At 35.4% G+C, this 21,275-nt stretch overlaps 1 protein-coding gene across 1 annotated transcript in view; it reads left to right on the top strand.

Moving 5' to 3' along the window:
* Positions 1-21,275, top strand: part of COL4A5 (collagen type IV alpha 5 chain) — a 240,844-nt gene that overhangs the window by 196,281 nt on the left and 23,288 nt on the right. The window contains exons 37-41 of the mRNA XM_082717352.1: positions 9,532-9,658; positions 13,276-13,356; positions 14,666-14,764; positions 15,282-15,332; positions 16,545-16,730. Coding sequence (XP_082573478.1) covers positions 9,532-9,658; positions 13,276-13,356; positions 14,666-14,764; positions 15,282-15,332; positions 16,545-16,730 — 544 coding nt within the window. The remainder of the gene's footprint in view (positions 1-9,531; positions 9,659-13,275; positions 13,357-14,665; positions 14,765-15,281; positions 15,333-16,544; positions 16,731-21,275) is intronic.

Here is a 21,275-nt window from a genome sequence, read left to right as displayed (position 1 = left end):
ATTCCATAACTCATATCTGAATTTATAATGAATGTCAGTGGAAAAAAAATGTTTCAATTGGCAAATATCCATAGTATATTCAACTCTTTAAGCAAGAGGTTAACTTCATTTCTTTCTCTATGCACCCTTCAAGTATATTTCAGTAAGCAAATTCTACACTAAACTTAGATACTTTCAGAGTTGATGAAACAAAGAAATCCTGTATTTGAAATAGTCTGTAGTTTCTTTCAGATGGTATTGTTTTATCATATAATGGTGACACATTGAGAAACATAAGATTTTATAGCGCAGTTCTTACTTTGCACAGTTCTGATACGCACAAATTTGTTAACACAATATAGTTAAATAACATCAGTCCACAACAACATAGTTCGAACTTATGTTACCATGGTCTGTTAGCTTTTCAATCCATAAATCACTATATACATAACTTGTGTATCATGTTCAGTGAACGGTTATTTCATTTCTTTCAAATTCTGTCAGTGATTAGTCATTGTGAAAATGTTATTCGCTTAATGCCCTAATAACAAAGCATGTAGTTTTGTTTTCTCTTTGTCTCTCATTGATAAGCCAATGTGGAATTTTAAAAGTATGGCTACTCAAAAGAGTAAATTAACCAACAAAGATGAAAGTGCAGCAAAAATGGGAAGAGATAACACTGGAAGTGACATTTAAAGCTAATATAAATAGCGTTACAGAAACATAGCCAACCATAGGAATGTTGACACTGCCACCATTGAGAGACTTTAGAGATGCAGACAAGGAAGTTAGTGAAAACAAACTTAGCAATATATGACTTTCCTCTATACATGTATAACTTACGTGAAGGGAGATTTTAAAGTTGTGGGAAGAGGCGCCTGGGAGGCTGAGTGGGTTAAAGCCTCTGCTTTCGGCTCAGGTCCTAATCCCAGGGTCCTGGGATTGAGCCCCACATCGGGTTCTCTGCTCAGCAGGGAGCCCGCTTCCTCCAATCTCTCTTTGCCTGCCTCTCTGAGTACTTGTGATCTCTGTCTGTCAAATAAATAAATAAATAAATAATCTTAAAAAAAAAAGTTGTGGAAAAAACTTTTAAAGGTCGTGGAACAATCATATTTTTCTCATTATTATGATATATTTTACATGGTTTTAGCTTGCATCTTCATTTTAATAGTTCCATACTATTGTGCAAAGTGAGACTGCCTATATTATAAAGAGAGTAGAATTAAAGTTTCAGGAGACATAATAGTATGATTGGAGGATGTCAAGTGTAAGAAAAAAATTCTATAATTAGTAAGTTGTTAAAAACAAGGATACTGGTAGGGCAGTACAAGAGGGTAGCCTAAGAAGGTACTGAATATACCTCTTCCCATGGACACAGGAAATCTGTAGCTACATAGGGAACAATTAATTCTCTCTGAAAAAGACCTGAAAACTAACTGAACAGCTTCCTTCACAACAAATAATAAAAGTGTCACATCAACAGGTAACAGAGGCAGAGATATGGTCTCATCCAAACCCCACCCCTACTAAGGTGATCCACAATCAGAAGGGATCTTACAAATCTGGACTGCCTCCCTGAGGAGTTAAGGGTTACTATTACACATCAAGCACCCTAACCCCTGGGACCTGTAACAGAGAGACCATTCTCCAAAATATCTGGCTTTGAAAACCAAAGGGGCTTATATCCCAAAGGGCTATAGGGGAACTGAGATGCATTTTTTTAAAAATATTTTATTTATTTACTTGACAGACAGAGATCACAAGTAGGCAGAGAGGCAGGCAGAGAGAGAGAGGGAAGCAGGCTCCCTGCTGAGCAGAGAGCCCAATGTGGGGCTCGATCCCAGGACCCTGGGATCATGACCTGAGCTGTACTCTCCTTTTACCTTGATAGTACTGGCAAGTGTAGCCAGCCCTGCACTCTCCCATAGCCCCACTAAATATGGCAGGCAAGCACCAGCCCTAGATTCTCCTGTGGCCCTGCAAAAGAGCCACATACCAGTTCTGTGCTCTTCATGGCCCCCATAAAAGCCAGCAGGTGCATGCAGTCCATACTGGAGTCACTCCTTAATCATCTGGCTCTGGTGGCCAGGAGCTTGCATTCCTGAATCCCATAGGACTATAACAATTAGAGAGACAGTTATTGGCATGCTACCACCTGCTCAGCGCCACCTCCACAACACTACACAGTGCACTGAAACAAATCCCCAGTCTGTCTGTGAAAAAGGCCTATTTACTTGTCTTCGAGCTTCAGCCTGAGGGGCAGACTTAAAGTTTGGCATACATCTAGAGGCTACAGGGGTGCTCTCAGGGAATGTAGGCTAGAGGATGCCATCTTTGTATCCTTCCTCAGCCTTGCTACGGCTTGCTGGTACCTCCCAGAAAGGATGTGATACATTTCTGAAGCCCTGACTTTTCCAGCACCTCCAGATCCATCTACTTTGCAGGCCAGCAAGATTTACTATTATGGTACCACAGGACCATATATATTGCATACTTTAAATTGCTATCTGAGGATCTAGCTTCCAATCAGCCTGAAACTAGGTGCCTAACTGTGATCCCCCCCTTTAGAACACTGGCAGGTCTTGGCACACCCTCAACAACTGGGACATATCAAGAATGACTTATGCTGTTTAGACAGAGGTTTGAGAGACAACAAGGAACTTAGGTCTAAAGTTGATGGATAAGTTGTACATTTTACACAAGGCTACTCCTTCAAGACTGGGGGAAATAGCTGTTTTGCTGAAGAATACAATAACTGAATTGAAAAGTACATGAGAGTGTTGAAAAAGAGACTATATGAAGCAGAAGGAAGTGCTCTAGAAGACAAGTATGAAACCCAAATAGAACATCAAAAAGGAAAAAAAAAACTTAAAAAGTAAAGATAGCTTAAGGGACCTGTGATACAACATAAATCTCAAAAACATTTGCATTATAAGGGGTTCCAGGAAGAGAAGAGAGAGATAAAGGAGAAGGAAATTTATTTAAATAATGGCTGAAAACCTCCCTAATCTGAGGGAGGAAACGTTCAGATCAAGAAAGACCATAGAGACCTGAGTAAGATGAACCCCAAAAGATCAATAGTAAGACACATTATAAGTAAACTGTCAAAAGTTAAAGAGAGAATCTCAAAAGCAGCAAGAGGAAAACCCCTTGTTCGGTACAAGGGAGCCCCAATAAGACTATAAGCAGATTTTTCAGCAGAAATTTTGTAGGCCAATCAGGAATAGGACAGTACATTCAAAATCCTAAAAGGAAGAAACTTTCAAACAAGAATACTCTCCCCAGCATAGTTGTCATTCAGAGTTGACAGAGAGATAAAGATTTTTCCAATCAAAAGCTAAAAGAGCTCATCACCATTAAACTAGCCTTACAGGAAATATTAAAAAGGGACTTCTTTAAGTTGTAAAGAAAAGTGCATTAGTGACAAGAAAATATGCGAATATATAAATCTCAAAGGTAAAAGTAAATATATAGTAAAATGGATTAATCACTTATAAATCTAGTATGAAAATTAAGAGACAAAAGAACTAAAAGTAACTCTAAGTACAATAATCAGCTAAGGGATGCACAAAATGAGAAGATGTAATATGTGACATCAAAAACATAAAATGAGGGGGGAATAAAAATGCAGTTTTCAGATGTATTCAGACTTAAGTTGCTATCAGCTTAAAATAGAAAAAGATCAGTGAAACTAAGAGCTGGTTCTTTGAAAAGATAAGCAAAATTGACAAACCTTTAACTAGACTCACCAAGAGAGGTCTCAAATAAAAAATTAAATCAGAAATGAAGGAAGGATTTACAGCTGACACCACAGAAATATAAAAGATCATAAAAGACTATTATAAATAATTATATGCCAACAAATTGGAAAGCCAAGAAGCAATGAATAGATTCCTAGAAACATACAGTCCTCCAAGATTGAATCATGAAGGAATACAAAATCTGAATAGACTGATTACTAGTACAGCAATCCAGATTGAATCAGTAATCCAGAAAACCTCCCAAGGAACACAAGTCTAAAACCAGACGACTTCACTGGTGAATTCTACCAAACATTTAAAGATTTAACATCTATGCTTCTCAAACTTTTCCAAAACACTGAAGGTGAGAGAACACGTTTGAACTCATTTTATGAGGCCAGCATTACACTGATACCAAAACGTTAAGGACACCACAGGGAAAAAAAAAAAAAGAAAGAAAATTACAGTCCAGTATCCTTAATGAACATAGATGCCAAAATCCTCAACAAAATATTAGGAAACCAAATTAAACAATGTAACAACTGAAAGGATAATATGCCACAATTAAATGAAATTTATTCCAGAGATGCACGAATGGTCTACATCTACAAATCAATAAATATGATACATCACATTAATAAAATAAAGGATAAAAACTCTCAACAAATGAGCATAGAGGGAGTATATTGCAACATTATAAAGGTCATATGTGAGAAGCCCACAGCTAACATCATACTCAGTTGTGAAAAGCTCAAAGTTCTTCCTCTAAGATTAGAAACAAAACGAGGATGCCAGTTTTTACAACTTTTATTCAACATAGCATTGGAAATCCTAGCCAGAGCAATTAGGCAAGAAAAAGAAGTGAAAGCCATCCAAATTGCAAAGGAAAGAGTAAAAACTGTTACTATTTGCAGATAAATATATGTATATGTGTGTATGTGTATTTATACTTATATTTATAAAAAACCCTAAAGACTCCACCAAAAACTGTTAGAGCTAATAAATAAATTCAGGAAAATCACTGGTTATATAATCAACATTCAGAAATCTGATGCATTTCTATATATTCTATATACTATATAATACCAACTATCAGAGAAATTAAGGAAACACTCCCATTTACAATTGGATCAGAATGAATAAAATACTTAGGAATAAATTTAACTGAGGAGATGGAAGACCTATACTCTGAAAACTATGATACTGACGAAAGAGATTGAAGAGACAAGTAAGTGTGAAGATACTTATGGATTGGAAGAATTAATATTGTTAAAATGTCCATATTACCCAAAGCAATATACTGATTCACTGCAATCCTCATCAAAATCCTAATGGTACCTTTCAAAGAAATAAACCAAACAACCCTAAAATTTTAAGGAACCACAAAAGATTCTGAGTAGCCAAAACAAGGTTGAAAAAGAAAAACAAAGCTGGAGGTAATACAGTATTTCAAACTGTATTACATAGCTAACCATAGTAATCAAAATAATATGGTATTGGCATTAAAGCAAACATGAAGATCGATGCAATAGAATACAGAGCCCAGAAATGAACCCACACAAATATAGTCAATTAATTTATGACAAAGCAAGAATATACAATGGGGAAAGCACAGTTGCTTTTATAAATGGTATTGGGAAAAGTTATAGCCATAGGCAAAGGAATAAAACTAGACTACTGTCTTACACTATACACAAAAATTAACTCAAAATGGATTAAGGATTTAAATGTAAGTCCTGAAACCATAAAACTCCTAGAAGAAAACAGGCAGTAATCTCCTTGACATTGATCTTGGCAATGTTTTTCTGGATGTGTCTCCAGAAACAAAGGCAATAAAAGCATAATAATCAAGAGAGATTACACCAAACTAATCTGCACAGCCAGAGAATTTACCAAGTGAAAAGGCAACCTACTGAATGTAAGAAAATATTTGCAAATCATATGCTGATAAGGGCTTGATATCCAAAATATGCAAAGAACTTATACAACCATTAAAAATGAAATAAAGAATCCAATTAAAAATGGGCTAGAGCAACTGAATAAACATCTTTTCAAAGAATGCATACTGATGGTCAACAGGTATATGAAAAGGTACTTGACAACTCATGGACAGGGAAATGCAAATCAAAACCACAATGAAATATCACTTCACACCTGTTAAAATGGCTGTTATAAAAACAAGAAGTTTTAGCAAGTGTTACCAAAGATGGGGAGAAATGGCAACCCTTGTGCACTGCTGGTGAGAATGTAAATTAATACAGCCACTGTGAAAAATAGCATGGAGGGTCCTCAGAAAAATAAAAATATTCTGGAGAAAATTCCATGTGTGCTCAAGAAGAATGAGTATTCTATTGTTTTAGGGTGGAATGTTCTGTATATATCTATGAGGTCCATCTGTGTCAATCAATGCTCTTATTTCCATATTGATTTTCTACTTGAATGATCTATTACTGACAGTGGCATGTTAAGATCCCCTACTGTTCATGTATATATATCAATATGACTCTTTATCTTGATTAACAGTTGTCTTATGTAGTTGGCTGCTCCCATATTGGGGGCATAAATATTTACATTTGTTAGATCTTCTTGGTGGATAGACCCTTTAAGAATGATGTAGTGTCCTTCTTTATCTCTGACTACAGTCTTTAGTTTAAAATCTAATTTATCTGATAATGAGAATCACTACCCCAGGCCCATTGACATGAAAGATGCTTCTCCATCCCTTCACTTTCAGTCTAGATGTATCCTTAGGTTCAGAATGGGTCTCTTGTATACAACATATGGACCGGTTCTGTTGTTTTATCCAGTCTGCAACTCTGTTCCATTTTATGGGAGCATTGAGGCCATTAACATTGAGAGTGATTATTGAAATACACGTTTTTATTGACACGTTGCCTCTGAAGTCCTTGTTTCTATAGATTGTCTCTGTAAATTTCTGTTTTATGACACTCTTGGGTTCTTTCTTCTTTCTTAGAATCCCCCTTAATATTTCTTGTAGTGCTGTCTTGGTGCTCACATACTCTTTTAAACCTCACCAGTCTTGGAAGCTCTTTATCTCTCCATGCATTTTGAATGTCAACCTTGCTGTACAAAGTATTCTTGGCTGCATGTTCTTTTCATTTAGTGCCCTGAATATGTCTTTCCAGCCCTTTCTGGCTTGCCAGGTTTCTGTGGACAGGTCTGACATTCTTTTGATGGACCTTCCTCTGTACGTAAGGAATCTCTTCCCTCTAGCTGCTCTCAAAAGCTCTTGTCTAAACTTATGATTCATCAGTCTTACAATCAAGTACTCGAGGTCTTTCTAGATTCCTTGGATGAATGGATAAAGAAGATATGGTCCATATATACAATGGAGTATTATGCCTCCATCAGAAAGGATGAATACCCAACTTTTGTATCAACATGAACGGGACTGGAAGCGATTATGCTGAGTGAAATAAGTCAAGCAGAGAGAGTCAATTATCATATGGTTTCAGTTACATGTGGAGCATAAGGAATAACATGGAGGACATTGGGAGATGGAGAGGAGAAGTGAGTTGGGGGAAATTGGAGGGGGAGACTAACCATGAGAGACTGTGGACTCTGAGAAACAAACTGAGGGTTTTGGAGGGGAGGAGGGTAGAGGGTTGGGTGAACCTGGTGGTAGGTATTATGGAGGTCACATATTGCATGGAGCACTGGGTGTGGTACATAAACAATGAATTTTGGAACACTGAAAAAAAAATTAAGTAAAATTTTATAAAAGAACTATTATATGATCTATCAATTCCACTTCTGGATATTTATCTAAAGAAAATGAAAACACTAACTTGAAAGGATAAACCCATCCCCATATATATTGTAGCATTATTTACAATAGTCAAGATGTGAAAGCAACCTAAGTGTTCATTGGTATATGAATAGATAAAGAAAATGTGGGATATATATACAGTGGGATATTACTGAGCCATATAAGAATGAAATCTTGCCATTTGGGACAACATGGGTGGACCTTGAGGGCATTATGCTAAGTGAAATAAGTTAGAGAAAGACCAGTACCATATGATCTAGTTTATATGTGGAATCTAAAAATAAATAAATAGACAAAAACGTTTAAATAATGAGCTAATAGATACAGAGAACAAAGTTGTGGTTGCCAGAGATGGGGGTGAAATATTGGAAGGGGGGTGAAATGGGTGAAGAGGTTTAAAAAGTATAGACTTAGCTATAAACTAAGTGATCAGGATGTAATGTACAGCATGGTGACTGTAGTTAATACTCTATCATATATTGAAAGTTGCTAAGAGAGAAAATCCTGAAAGTTTTTATCACAAGAACCAAAAATTTTGTAACTATATATGATGATGGATGTTAACTAGATTTATTGTAGTGATCATTTTACAGTATATACAAATATCAAATTGTGTTGTATACCTGAAACTAATGTTATATGTCAATGTTATCTAAATAAAATTCTATCAAAGGATGACATTTGAAGAAATGTGGATATTTGTTTCTTAAGTCTATTCAAGTCATGTCAAGCTTTTGCTTTGTAAATAGAACTGTCCTTTCTCAGAGTGATTTGTAAGATTTCTGGCCAGTTTGTCGATGTTCTGAGTATGCTCTTCTTCATCTTCTTTTTTTTAATTTCTTCTTGCAGACCTTTTTGGAAGTGTATTGTTTTCTCTGAAAGTGTATGAATGATAAAAACTTAGATAAAACTTAAATTAGCAAATTTTAGTCCTTTTCAGAAGCCCTGGTGAAATATTAACTTTCTTTATGCAATTTAGAATAGGGTCATAGAGTGGTGAGAAATGTAGTGGGGAACTGAGTGCTAGTTGAAATTAACAGATTGTGGTTGTTTATAGAACTTAACATTATCATAAGTCACCAGGAGCTTGTTTACTGCCTTTCAGATTTACCATTAGCAGACTATTGGAATTTTCTTATTTTTCATTTTGATATATAAATGTCATTGGTAAATTAATAACAAGAAGAATTATAGTTTATTCAAAGCTTTCCTGTGTAAATAACTAAGATGGAACCAGTTCAATCCAAAATTTAGTTGTATACTTATTATGTGTATAAAAATGTGCTAGATGTTTGATTTATAAGGGTTCAGATCAAAATACATGTATTTCCAGCCCAGTGGGATGTAAGGAGAAAAGGAATTAGTTGAAAAGGCTTTTGCCATAATGCAGAATCATTTAAGTCACAAGTAGATGATCTTATTCACCTAGGCAACCATAAGCACTACATGTTAAGATTAAATTTACTTTTTACAGTAGAACCTACTGTAACTATTTGACATAATTTGTCAATAATATTTGACATAATTATTATAAGCATTGAATTTCATTGTAGCATACTAGGGATAACAATCACAGATTCAAATCAGACTATCTGGATCCAAATGCAGACTCCACAACTTATTAGTTGCAACACTGTGTTTCTTACTGAAGTGTTAAGGACTAATGAGTAATACATCTACGTATTGTAGAAATAGCGTGAACTCTGGAGTCTGACAAACCTTGGTTCAAATTCTAATTCTGCCACTTGCTAGAGCCATTAGGCACTTGAATTCTCCAAGATTCAGTTTTCTCATTTATAAGTAGATATAAGTAGAGATGATAAAGCCTAACTCAAAGAGCTATTGTGATGATTAAACAAAGCATTTTCAAGTTAAATTTCTGCAAGTGATTAAAAAAGCATTTTATGTACAGCACTTATCAGAGTGCCTGACATAAAATAAAAGCTCTATAAATAATGTTATGTTGTTATACAATCTACATCATGTAGAGACTCAGTTTTATCTTCTTATTCATGGTTTTAGGGTGAACCTGGTCTGCCTGGATACCCAGGAAACCCTGGAATCAAGGGTTCTAGGGGAGATACTGGATTGCCTGGATTACCAGGGACCCCTGGAGCAAAAGGACAACCAGGCCTTCCTGGATTCCCTGGTAATATTCCTTTTCTTAAATGCTTCCTTCTCTCCTTCCTGTCTACTCTAACCCATCCCACAGAGCAACTTCTTATTTGGCAGACTGCTGTTTTCTTTCCCAATGAGATACTGACTAGCAACATAATCTTGAACCAGCTTTTTTTAACTTTTCTTTGCCCAAATTTCTTTCTGTATAAAATGAGAATGAGTATTACCAGCTCAGCAGGACAATATCCTGTGGCGAAAACTATTTGGTAGAGCATTTTTCAATCTTGGCGCTGCTAGCCACAAGTCAATTAAGAGGCCTTACTATTTTTGTAGGTGATAACATACGCTACCAAACTTTAGCCTGCCACTGATTGTCTTAGAGAGTTGTGCTCAGGCACACAGTGGGATGGCAGTTGGTAGGACAACTCTTCAGCTCATTTATAAGGACTGAGTCATGCAAGCAAAGGGACGTAGCATTATAGTCAAGTAAGTAGCCTGAACTACCTTGTTATACTATCTGCTCTGGTTATGCTTGTATTTCATTTGTTTGTCTTTTGGATTGCACAGTGGCATGGATAGAGTGGGCCTTTGGTTATCTTTTCCTTAACATTTTGCTGAAGTATAATGTAGAGTAAAATGTACAAGACTATAGATGAGTTTTCACCCATATATAATTCGTGTACCCACCACACATATCAAGATATAAAATAGTTCCCTTGCCTCATAAAGTTTTACCCAGGCCCCTTCACAGTGAAACCACCTCCCAAGGTAACCACTACTGTGATTTCTATTATCATCAAGTAATTTTACCTGTTTTTGAAATTAATATAAATGGAATCATACAGGTTATATCCTTCCATCTGGCTTCTTTCACTCATGTCTGTAAGATTCATTTATCTTGTTGCATGTGTCAGTAGGTTGTTTTTTTAAATAATTACTCTATAATATTCCATTGAAGAAATACGTAATATTCCATTGAAGAAATACATAAAATCAATTACCCATTCACCTGTTGATGGACTTCTGTGTTGTTTCTAGTTTGAGATTATTAAAAAAGATGCTGTTAACATTCTTTAACATGTCTTTTTGTGGACATACATACTCATTTCTCTTAGACAATAACTTCATAGTATTATTACTGAATTATAGAGTAGGTATACATTTAACTTTAGTAGATGGTGCCATTTTCCAAAGTGATTTTATAAGTTACAGTCTCACATGCAATGTATGAAATGTTCCTGGGTGGCTCCTGGTGTCTTGTCATAATTATATTGTGGTTAGTAAACCTCACCTCATTTGGTATCGTCAGTCTTTTTAATTTTAGCTGTTCTGGTGGGTACATAGAAGCGTCATAGTGAAGTTTTGTTTTACATTTTTAAATGAATGACTATATTAAACACCTTTCCATATACTTATTGGCCATTTGGATAGCATCTTTTTGAAATGCCTGCTCCATGTTTTCTTACTCACATTTATTGGATTGTTTACCCTTTTTCCTTATTGACATAGGACAGTTCTTTATATATTTGGAATATGAGCCCTTGTCAGATACATGTATTACAAATACATTCTTTCTGTCTCAAATTTGCCTTTCATTCCTAATGCTATTGTGTGATATTTTCTTAATACTGTTGTGTGACAATCAAAAGTTATTTTTTTCAAAAGTTAATTTTAATAAAGTTCAGTTTATTACTTTTCTTTCATAGTTAGTGCTTTTTGTCTCCTCTTACAAAATATTTGCCTATTCAAGTTTATGGAAATATTCTTCTATTTTTTCTGTAACATTTAATATTTAAGCTTTTATATTTAGGTTTATGATTTGTTCGAATAAAAATATTTTTATGGTGTGAACTAGGGGTCAAGGTTCATTTTTTAAATACAGATATTCAAATGCTCCACACTGTTTTTTTTTTCTTTTAAAGAACCTGAGATCTTCTGTTCTTCTCATCAAAAGACACCGTTAAGGAAATGAATAGGGAAACCACAGACTAGGAGAAAATACTTACAAAACAAATCTGACAAATGACTGATATCTGGGATATGTAAAGAGCTTCTACAATTCAATAATAACAAGACATACAATCCACTTTTTTTTAAATTTTTTAGTTTTTATAAACATGTATTTTTATCCCCAGGGGTACAGGTCTGTGAATCACCAGGTTTACACACTTCACAGCACTCACCAAAGCACATACCCTCCCCAATGTCCATAATCCCACCCCCTTCTCCCAAACCCCCTCCCCCCAGCAACCCTCAGTTTGTTTTGTGAGATTAAGAGTCACTTATGGTTTGTCTCCCTCCCAATTCCATCTTGTTTCATTGATTCTTCTCCTACCCACTTAAGCCCCCATGTTGCATCACCACTTTCTCATATCAGGGTACAATCCACTTTTTTTAAATGGGGAAAACTTTCAACAGATGTTTCACAAAAGAAGATATATGGATGGCTAATAAGCACATAAAAAAGTTGATCAATGGGACGCCTGGGTGGCTCAGTTGGTTAAGCGGCTGCCTTCAGCTCAGGTCATCATCCCAGCATCCTGGGATCGAGTCCCACATCGGGCTCCTTGAGCCTACTTCTCTCTCTGTCTCTGCCTGCCACTCTGCTTGCCTGTGCTCGCTCTTGCGCTCTCTCTCTCTGACAAATAAATAAATAAAATCTTTTTTTAAAAAAGTTGATCAATATTATTAGCTATCAGAGAAATACAAATTAAAACCACAGTGAAGTAGCACTATATTCCTACCAGAATGGTTACTATTAAAACAACTGATATCAAGTTAAGCAGAGAGAGTCAATTATCATATGGTTTCATTTATTTGTGGAGCATAACAAAAAGCATGGAGGACATGGGGAGTTAGAGAGAAGGGGGTTGGGGTAGATTGGAAGGGGAGGTGAATCATGAGAGACTATGGACTCTGAAAAACAATCTGAGGGGTTTGAAGTAGCCGGGGGGTGGGAGGTCGGGGTACCAGGTGGTGGGTATTATAGAGGGCACGGATTACATGGAGCACTGGGTGTGGTGAAAAAATAATGATATTGTTATTCTGAAAATAAATAAATTAAAAAAAAACAACTGATATCACCATATGTTGTACAAGGATTTGGAGCAAATGGAATTCTTAAATACTGTTGTGAATGTCAAATGGTTTGGCAACTCTGTGTCAGCAGTTCCATTCCTATCTAGGTATTTATCCAGAATAAATTAATACATATATCCACAAAAATACTGGTGCAGAAATATTCATAGCAGCATTACTCATAATAGTTAAAAACTGAAAGTAGAACAGGTTTCCATAAGTAGAATAGATATTTACAATATCTAAAACCTGACAATGACCCAAATGTCTGACAATAGATGAATGAATTAAAAACTTGGTATATTCACACAATGGAATCCTACCAGTTCTACCAGTGTAGTATTGTGGTGATTATTTTTATTATGAATATATCATAATGCCAGCCTGTGGATAAATCACTTTAAAACTTAAAATTACCCTTAAAAATGTTCAGCAAATACCAGCATCCTCCTTGCTTTTTCCCCCATTCTTCACTGTTTCTGTGCTAACACTATAAATTGTAATTTTGAGTTGTAATTCTTAAAACAATGCAGTTTTTATTTCATTATTAAATTGAACTCTTTATTCTAGGAACCCCAGGACTTCCTGGAGCAAAAGGTATTAATGGTCCTCCTGGGAACCCTGGCCTTCCAGGAGAACCTGGTCCTGTAGGTAAGTATAAAACCTAAGGATTAGGCTCATATTCATTTTGGGAAAGTCAAATCATTTTTGGGAGCTGTGAACATTTTTAAGACAAGGAAACATGATGATCATTCACTTAGTTCTACTTGTTACGTACAAAGTGAGCAACTCTTTTTTTTTTCCTTAAGATTTTATTTACTTATTTGACAGAGAGATAGTGAGAGCAAGAACACAAGCAGGGGGAGTGGGAGAGCGAGAAGCAGACTCTCCACTGAGCAGGGGCCCACTAACATGGGGCTCAACCCTAGGACCCTGGGATCATGACCTGAGCTGAAGACAAACGCCCAGCCGACTGAGCCACCCAGGCGCCCCTGAAGTGAACAACTCTTAATAAAAGTTACTTAAAATTATTACTTTGGAGCCTTATTTGAGGGTTCTTCCCAGGGAGAGTTATTTCAAGTATCCTGCAATTAGTGGAAGGTCTGGTGTTTTTCAGAATAGCAAAGGATAGCAAAGTAATTCACTGAATTCTAAAGCAAGTCACTTCTCTGGCCCCATATATGAGGCCTGTAATAGGACGCCATTCCACCTCCACATCTTACTCTCCTTGATATTCTAAAGCTAGATTAAAATGAGAAACTGAAAGTTTTTGGATACTGAGTTTATAATAAATTTCTTCCTTATTCTTACCAGCCTTTATTTCTTATGTGCTTCTTTTTCAAAAGATTTTGTGTTTTATTTTTTTATAAATTTATTTATTTTCAGAAATACAGTATTCATTATTTTTTCACCACACCCAGTGCTCCATGCAATCTGTGCCCTCCATAATACCCACCACCTGGTACCCCAACCTCCCACACCCCCGCCACTTCAAACCCCTCAGATTGTTTTTCGGAGTCCATAGTCTCTCATGGTTCACCTCCCCTTCCAATTTCCCCCAATTCCATTCTCCTCTCTAACACCCCTTGTCCTCCATGCTATTTGTTATGCTCCACAAATAAGTGAGACCATATGATAATTGACTCTCTCTGCTTGACTTATTTCACTCAGCATAATCTCTTCCAGTCCCGTCCATGTTGCTACAAAAGTTGGGTATTCATGCTTTCTGATGGAGGCATAATACTCCATAGTGTATATGGACCACATCTTCCTTATCCATTTTATTTTATTTTATTTCTTTTCAGTGTTCCAGCATTCCTTTTGTGATTTAAAGGGGTGTCTCAGAGGTACTTTGTGTCATTTGAACGGAACTATTTGAGCTAGTATGGAAAGAATGGGGGATATAGAAGGAAAGGGAATTGGGAGGATAGGTATAACCTTCTATACCCTATGCTTTTAGGTGGTGGAGGTCGTCCTGGGCCACCAGGTCCTCCAGGTGAAAAAGGCAACCCAGGTCAAGATGGTATTCCTGGACCAGCTGGACAGAAAGGCGAACCAGGTGCTCTATTTTTTATCGTTCCTAATTTTCTAATTTCTTCCTTGTCTTCTTTAACTTTTGCCCTTTTTTAACCCACAATGAAATTATATCTTCTTAACCTCTAAGCTACTACACACTTCCCTTCCTACGTATCTTCTTACAATCTATACTAAGAATATTACTTCACGTTTATCAGTCAGGATACCTCCTTCTTATAAAAGCTCTATATCCTTTCTTGCCCAGGTTTCATGTGAAGTTACCCAGCTGCTTTTATCTTTTCTGCATGACTTTGTTTCACTATGAAATCTATATTCCATTTATAGATCTGTATGTATACAAAGATGTATTTAATGCTTATCACAAGTAGAATATGTTTTTAAAGTTTTCTCATGTTAGAATTATGGTTCCGTGTTGGAAACAAATCTGCATATTTTGTATAACATTGTAGCACTCAGTAAACAACTGAACGATCCAAAATAATTTGTCCTTGTTTCATTTATTATTATCTGTTTGAGATTTTTGGTTTATGCTCTGACAGGTCAGCCAGGCTTTGGAATCCCAGGACCCCCTGGACTCCCAGGACTTTCTGGTAAACTTTAATAAAACATACTACATCAGTCCATATAACGAGTATGTGTTCCAGTACATTTATGTTTCCATCTCCACTATATACTGTTATAAAATGCACATACAACCCAGAAAACTCAAAGCTAAACTTACAGCTTAAAGCAGTTCTTAATTAACAATTTAGTAGAAAGAGTTGTGCTATATAAAATGCATTCTTAAAGAAATTCATTGATTTCATAAGTAAATGCTGAGGAAATGATAAAGAAAGCAAATTTGTAGAAAGATGTAGATTTCACTGATTTTTTAAAAAAGTCTTTCAGCCAGAAAACAAAACAAATCAAAACAAAACACTCTTTTTTCCTCATGGAAACAAAACCAAGGTAATACTAGGAAACAGTTTAGAAATCTGTACCAGTAATAAAAATGGAAAACTTTGTATTAATATGCATCTTGTGTTTTGGGTGGGCATATGCTCATACACATCTTTGTGCAATCTCTTGTTCTAACTTTCGTTGTAAGCACCAGAGCATTAATTGAATGTCTAAATGTGTGTGCAGATATGCTTGTTTATGTTCTGAAATGCCCATTAGCTACTCTATGGATGTTTTTTTCAAGCTACAGACATATTGCCTAGAAATTCCTATATCCTTTCCATGATCCCAATGTCAAAATCATTACTTTAATGTGCTACTGTTACATCACTTTCAGTCATGTTGGTGGTATAGAAAAAAATGTTGAGAATAGTTTGGGTTAGGATTCTAAATCTTGAATACAATTGTCTCCAGGGACACACAGTAACCATTGAAGATCCATATCTTCATTAGTCTCAAAATTAGCCTCAAAATATATGTTTAAGGAATTTCCTGCATCCATCTCTAACCTATTTGTGCCAATACTTTAAACCTTTCTATTTTTTTGTTTTTTATTTTCTTGCAGCTATCAGTCATGTGATCATTGCTCTGTGTCCTAATACAAAGGATATCTTTCAGAATCCAAGCTATTATTGTTTTTATATTTCTATACATACTCTAATAAATATTTCTGATAACAGTTGAATATATTTCATAAAAGGAATGGGTTTTTTGGACGGGTGAGGGATTTGGTGGGAGATAGAACTGATCCTGGCAAATCCCATCACTTGTTCTAATAAGAATGAATAGATTTAGCCTCACAGGCAGGCCTATTACAGGCAGTATCATTTAATGTGTTTCTTAATGTCACTTTGCTTTCCTAGGTCAAAAGGGTGATGGAGGATTACCTGGCATTCCAGGAAATCCTGGCCTTCCTGGTCCAAAGGGAGAACCAGGCTTTCAGGGTTTCCCTGGTGTGCAGGGTCCCCCAGGCCCTCCTGGTTCTCCAGGTCCAGCTCTGGAAGGCCCTAAAGGCAACTCTGGGCCCCAGGGTCCTCCTGGGAGACCAGGTATGTACATGAGTGGTAGGGTAATGGTCTGTATATTCATTAATTTATTTCCTTTTGCTGGCAGGTTATTCAGTCTTTAGGACTTTAGATTCTGTAAGAACTACTTACTAATAAATAACTTATTTTTTACCTAGCTCCATCCATTTCTGTGGCATCCAATAATTATTTTTAGTAATGTCTTTCATCATTTACTTAAAGTTGCTAAAACAAACCACTTGGAGGAAAAAAGGAAATGGTGGATTTATTAGTCTTTTTATTAAACATTAAACTATACTGATAACCTGGCAGCAAAATGCCATCTGCATTTTTAATGTGAGCTTCCCAGCATGTCATCACAGAAAGCATTTTAGTGATCACCCCATAGATGCTTGCGGTCCATACCAAAAGTGTTGCTATGGTTCTGTCGTATGATCAGCAAATGTCACCAAACACAATAAAAAAATTTTATCTTCTCTAGGAACTAGGCAATCAAATTTGTCTTCAACATCACAGCATGATTAAATTGAATAGCAATCTCTTCATACCAGCTTCATGTCTCTACCTCATTTGTCTTGTGTTAACTGCTCTTTTAGTCTCAATTTGCATCCAGTGTTCACTTTTCATTTTGTGTATGTGCTTTGTCACTTCATTTTGCTGTTTGGAAATGCTTGTTTTCATCAGGGATTAATGTTGCTGAGCCCAACACTGGTGACAGATTATTAACAGACTTTTGGGACTTAATATTCAGTTTTTATATTTTGAGATATTAAAAACTTGGCCCTCATTGAAAGCTTAAAAAGAAACAAAACATTTATCCTTTTTGCCTTTGAAAGTCTCTGACTCATTTTTAAAATGTATTTAAAAATAAAAATCTCCATTTAAATTACCATAAACTCTGAAGTGATTGGAGTTAATTTTAGTAAGATATGCTCTGAAAACATAAATAAAATGAGATAACATACTTTGTTCAGAGGATCATTTTCAAAACCAGATTTTATCCTATCTGAGTTGGCTGTTTATAGAAGGTGTTGATAGTTTTACCTTGTTTTACTATTGAAGAAAACCAGTGAAAACCACCTCAGCCGTATTAACTCTTGCATGTCAAGAATTGACACCAATATCTTGCTTGTTATGCATGTTATGTTTGCATGCATCAAACATAGCTTGTTATGCATGTTATGCTTGCAATGTTATGCATGCAATAATTACAAAATAAACCAAACTGTTATCATTTTTTATAATTGGCACTCTGATTATTTGTTCTTTACTGGTAATGGAGCTCACTGTATAACATTTTAGTGAAATTTGTCAACATAAAGTCATTAGTCACAAAGGTGCTTTTAAAAATTTACTGTTTCTAAATAGCAGGAAGAAGAACATCTACCTGATGAGTAGTTTGTAACTTCTCAGTTTGTTCATAAACTACAAATTAAAATGTAGTTTTAAACCAAGTTGATCTTAGAGTTAATTATTTTTGAGCTCATGGTAATGATTATTATAAAACCATATATCACATGTGCTATCTTTATTTTAGTGCTGATGCTAAGTGGTAATAATTTGGTTTATCTACAGGTGCATGAATGTGAACTTCCAGAGTATTCTTTTATTGAATTAAAGTTTAACTTGAAAGAAGTTAGAGTAATGCTTTAGTTTCTTGATATTGCTAACAATTTTGATATTTTTCCTTTTTGTTAATGATGACATTGGGCCTTGGTGAACTTTGATCCCTATCCAGGTCCTCCAGGTTAGCTCCTTAACTCCAGAGTAGTAACTGCATGAACTTTGAAACTTTTCTTAAATATATATACGTATATATATACACACACACACATATGTATGTATATGTGTGTATATAGTTATACATATATACATGTATATGTATACATATATGTATATGTTGTATATGTATATAATTCAGTATATAATTCCTCTCTCTCCATATATATATATATATATATATATATATATATATATATATATAATATTTTCAAGTGCTTGCATGTATTTTAAGAGCATATATGCCAGTTCAGTTCTTACATGTTGGTCTATCTCTGAAAGTTGAAAGAACTGTAGAGCCCAATATTTCTATTGGAATAACCCCAAATTACCTAGTTAGGAAAACTAATTTAACATTTTAAAATTCATATATTTTTGTCATTTTTAGTACCCAAACACTTATAGTACCCAAAAATTTATTATATATTTTACCTTTACCTTTAGAGTATAGTGTATTTCTTATTTTTGTTTTATAACTATTAATGTAAATGAAATCAAACTATCCGTCAAAAAGGCAATCTTTTTTTAACTTTTTATTTAAATTCTAGTTAGTTAACATAGAGTGTAAATTAGTTTCAGTTATAATTTAGTGATTCAGCACGTAACAAATAATAGCCAGTGCTAATCACAAGAATTGTACTCTTTAATCCCTATCTACTGTTTCACAAAAGATCAGTTTGTTCTCTATAATTAAGAGTCTGTTTCTTGGTTTGTCTCTCTCTTTTTTTCCCTATGCTCATTTCTTTTGTTTCTTAAATTCCACATATGAGAGAGGTCATATGGTATTTGTCTTCCTCTCACTGACTTATTTCACTTAGCATAATACTCTCTAGTTCCATCCATACCATTGCAAATGGCAAGATTTCCTTCATTTCTTTGGTTCGGTAATGTGTGTGTGTGTGTGTGTTTGTGTGTGTGTGTGTGTGTGTGTGTGTGTGTGTGTGTGTGTGTATTACTCTTCTTTATCCCCACATCAGTCTGTGGACATTTGGGCTCTTTCTATAATCTGGCTACTGTAGATAAAGCTCCTATAAACATCAAGGTGCATGTATTGCTTTGAATTAGTATTTTTGTATTCTTTAGGTAAATACCTAGTAGTGCAATTGCTGAATCATAGGGTAGTTCTAGTTTTAATTTTTGAGGAACCTCTGTACTATTTTTTTTTCCACAATGGCTGCACCAGTTTGCATTCCCACCAACAGTGTGAGAGGGTTCCCCTTTCTCAATATCCTTGAAAAGGCATTCTTTTTTAAATAATATCTATTATCAGATCCTGCAAGTATGCAATTCTTAACTTGCCACAACTCTTGTAATTTCTCAAACCATCCCATCTTCATATTTTGGGTTGTCACAAAGTTCTAAATTCCCCTGCCATGAAAATGAAGTGATAGCTACACAGTAAAAAAAAAAATTCCATACAACCAACACAGATTAGAAGCCTCTTACTCTTGTTTGAATCGTACACATATAAACATTACACACCAAAGAACAGTTACCAGGAGCTGTCCAGTGGGAAATTGCTGATTCACAGTGAAAGATGTTAACCTAATTTGGAGTAAAAGGAACCACAAATAGTTGAATGTGTTTATTACTTCAAGATAAATAGATCTTTTCAAATTTCTAAGAAGGAACTAAAATGGCGAAAAGGTATATTCTTGAGTTCTGACTGTAGGGAATGGCAGGAAATATTCTTTTATGAATTAAAATTCATAATTTTTCAAGATCTTTTTAGGAAGCCAACTATCTCTATCTGAACAGATTCCCTAGTTACTTACTCCTACTTACTACTTCAATCCTTCCACAAATGCATTAATTTCATAGAGCCATAGAGTATCTGATCTAGAAGAGACCCAAGTTTTATGCTTAAGATATATTACTCACCAGATACTTGTTAAAGATGGCAAGACAGGTTTTATTTAAGACTATTGTAGTAGGGGAGAGACAGTTGCAAAAGAAACTGAGTTCAACTGAATTAAACAAGGATAAATGGGGATATATAGTCAAGCAGCAGAGTGAGGGAGTAAGTGGATCAAAAGTTATTCACATGAAACGTTAAGGGTAGGTAGGTTCTTGCTAAACTGGCCTAATAGAATTCTTGCTAAAGTCAGTCCAAAGACTTAGACATCAAGATTGAGGGATAAGGGACTTGATCAGATATCAGCATTGCAGGGATTATCCATTAACTGACTTGCTAAAGGATTCTTGCTAAAAGTAGACTTCAGCATACCAAGTAACAGGGCCCAAGGATGAGAATAAGGCTCAGAGGAGAATAAGGTTGAGAATAAGGTTCAGAGGAGCATGCCTAAAATTTAGTCAAGGAGAGAATCTTCATCGCATATGAGAAAACTGAGGCCCAAAGATGGTAAGAAGCTTGCCTAACCAAGGTCATACTGTTTGTCACTGGCATAGCTGGGAATCTGACTTAGGGCTTGCCAGTGCTCTGTTAAATATCTGTTTTGCTAGTAGCATATATCATCCTCCAACAAAGGCAGTTGTATGGGTCAATGCTTATAATCTGGCTTCTTACTCTAGTTAAAGTATAATAAGTGATGAAGCAGAACTCCTTTTGCCATTTTATTAGCTTCTTAGTTGTAGCAGACTGGACCTTGCCTCCACTCTGGTTTTCTGTTACTGCATAAGTTCCATCAATTCCTATTAACTGCTTCTTGTGTTTTTCCGAAATGGATGTCATCAAAAAGATTAAGACAAGTGCATACTATTTAACTATCACCATGATAAAAAGAAAATTTAGGACATACATTGAAGTAATTTTGAGTACTCCCCTGTCTG

The sequence above is a fragment of the Mustela nivalis genome (genome assembly GCF_964662115.1).
Source record: "Mustela nivalis genome assembly, chromosome: X".
Lineage (NCBI taxonomy): Eukaryota > Metazoa > Chordata > Mammalia > Carnivora > Mustelidae > Mustela > Mustela nivalis.
This window is presented reverse-complemented; position numbering and strand designations above follow the sequence as displayed.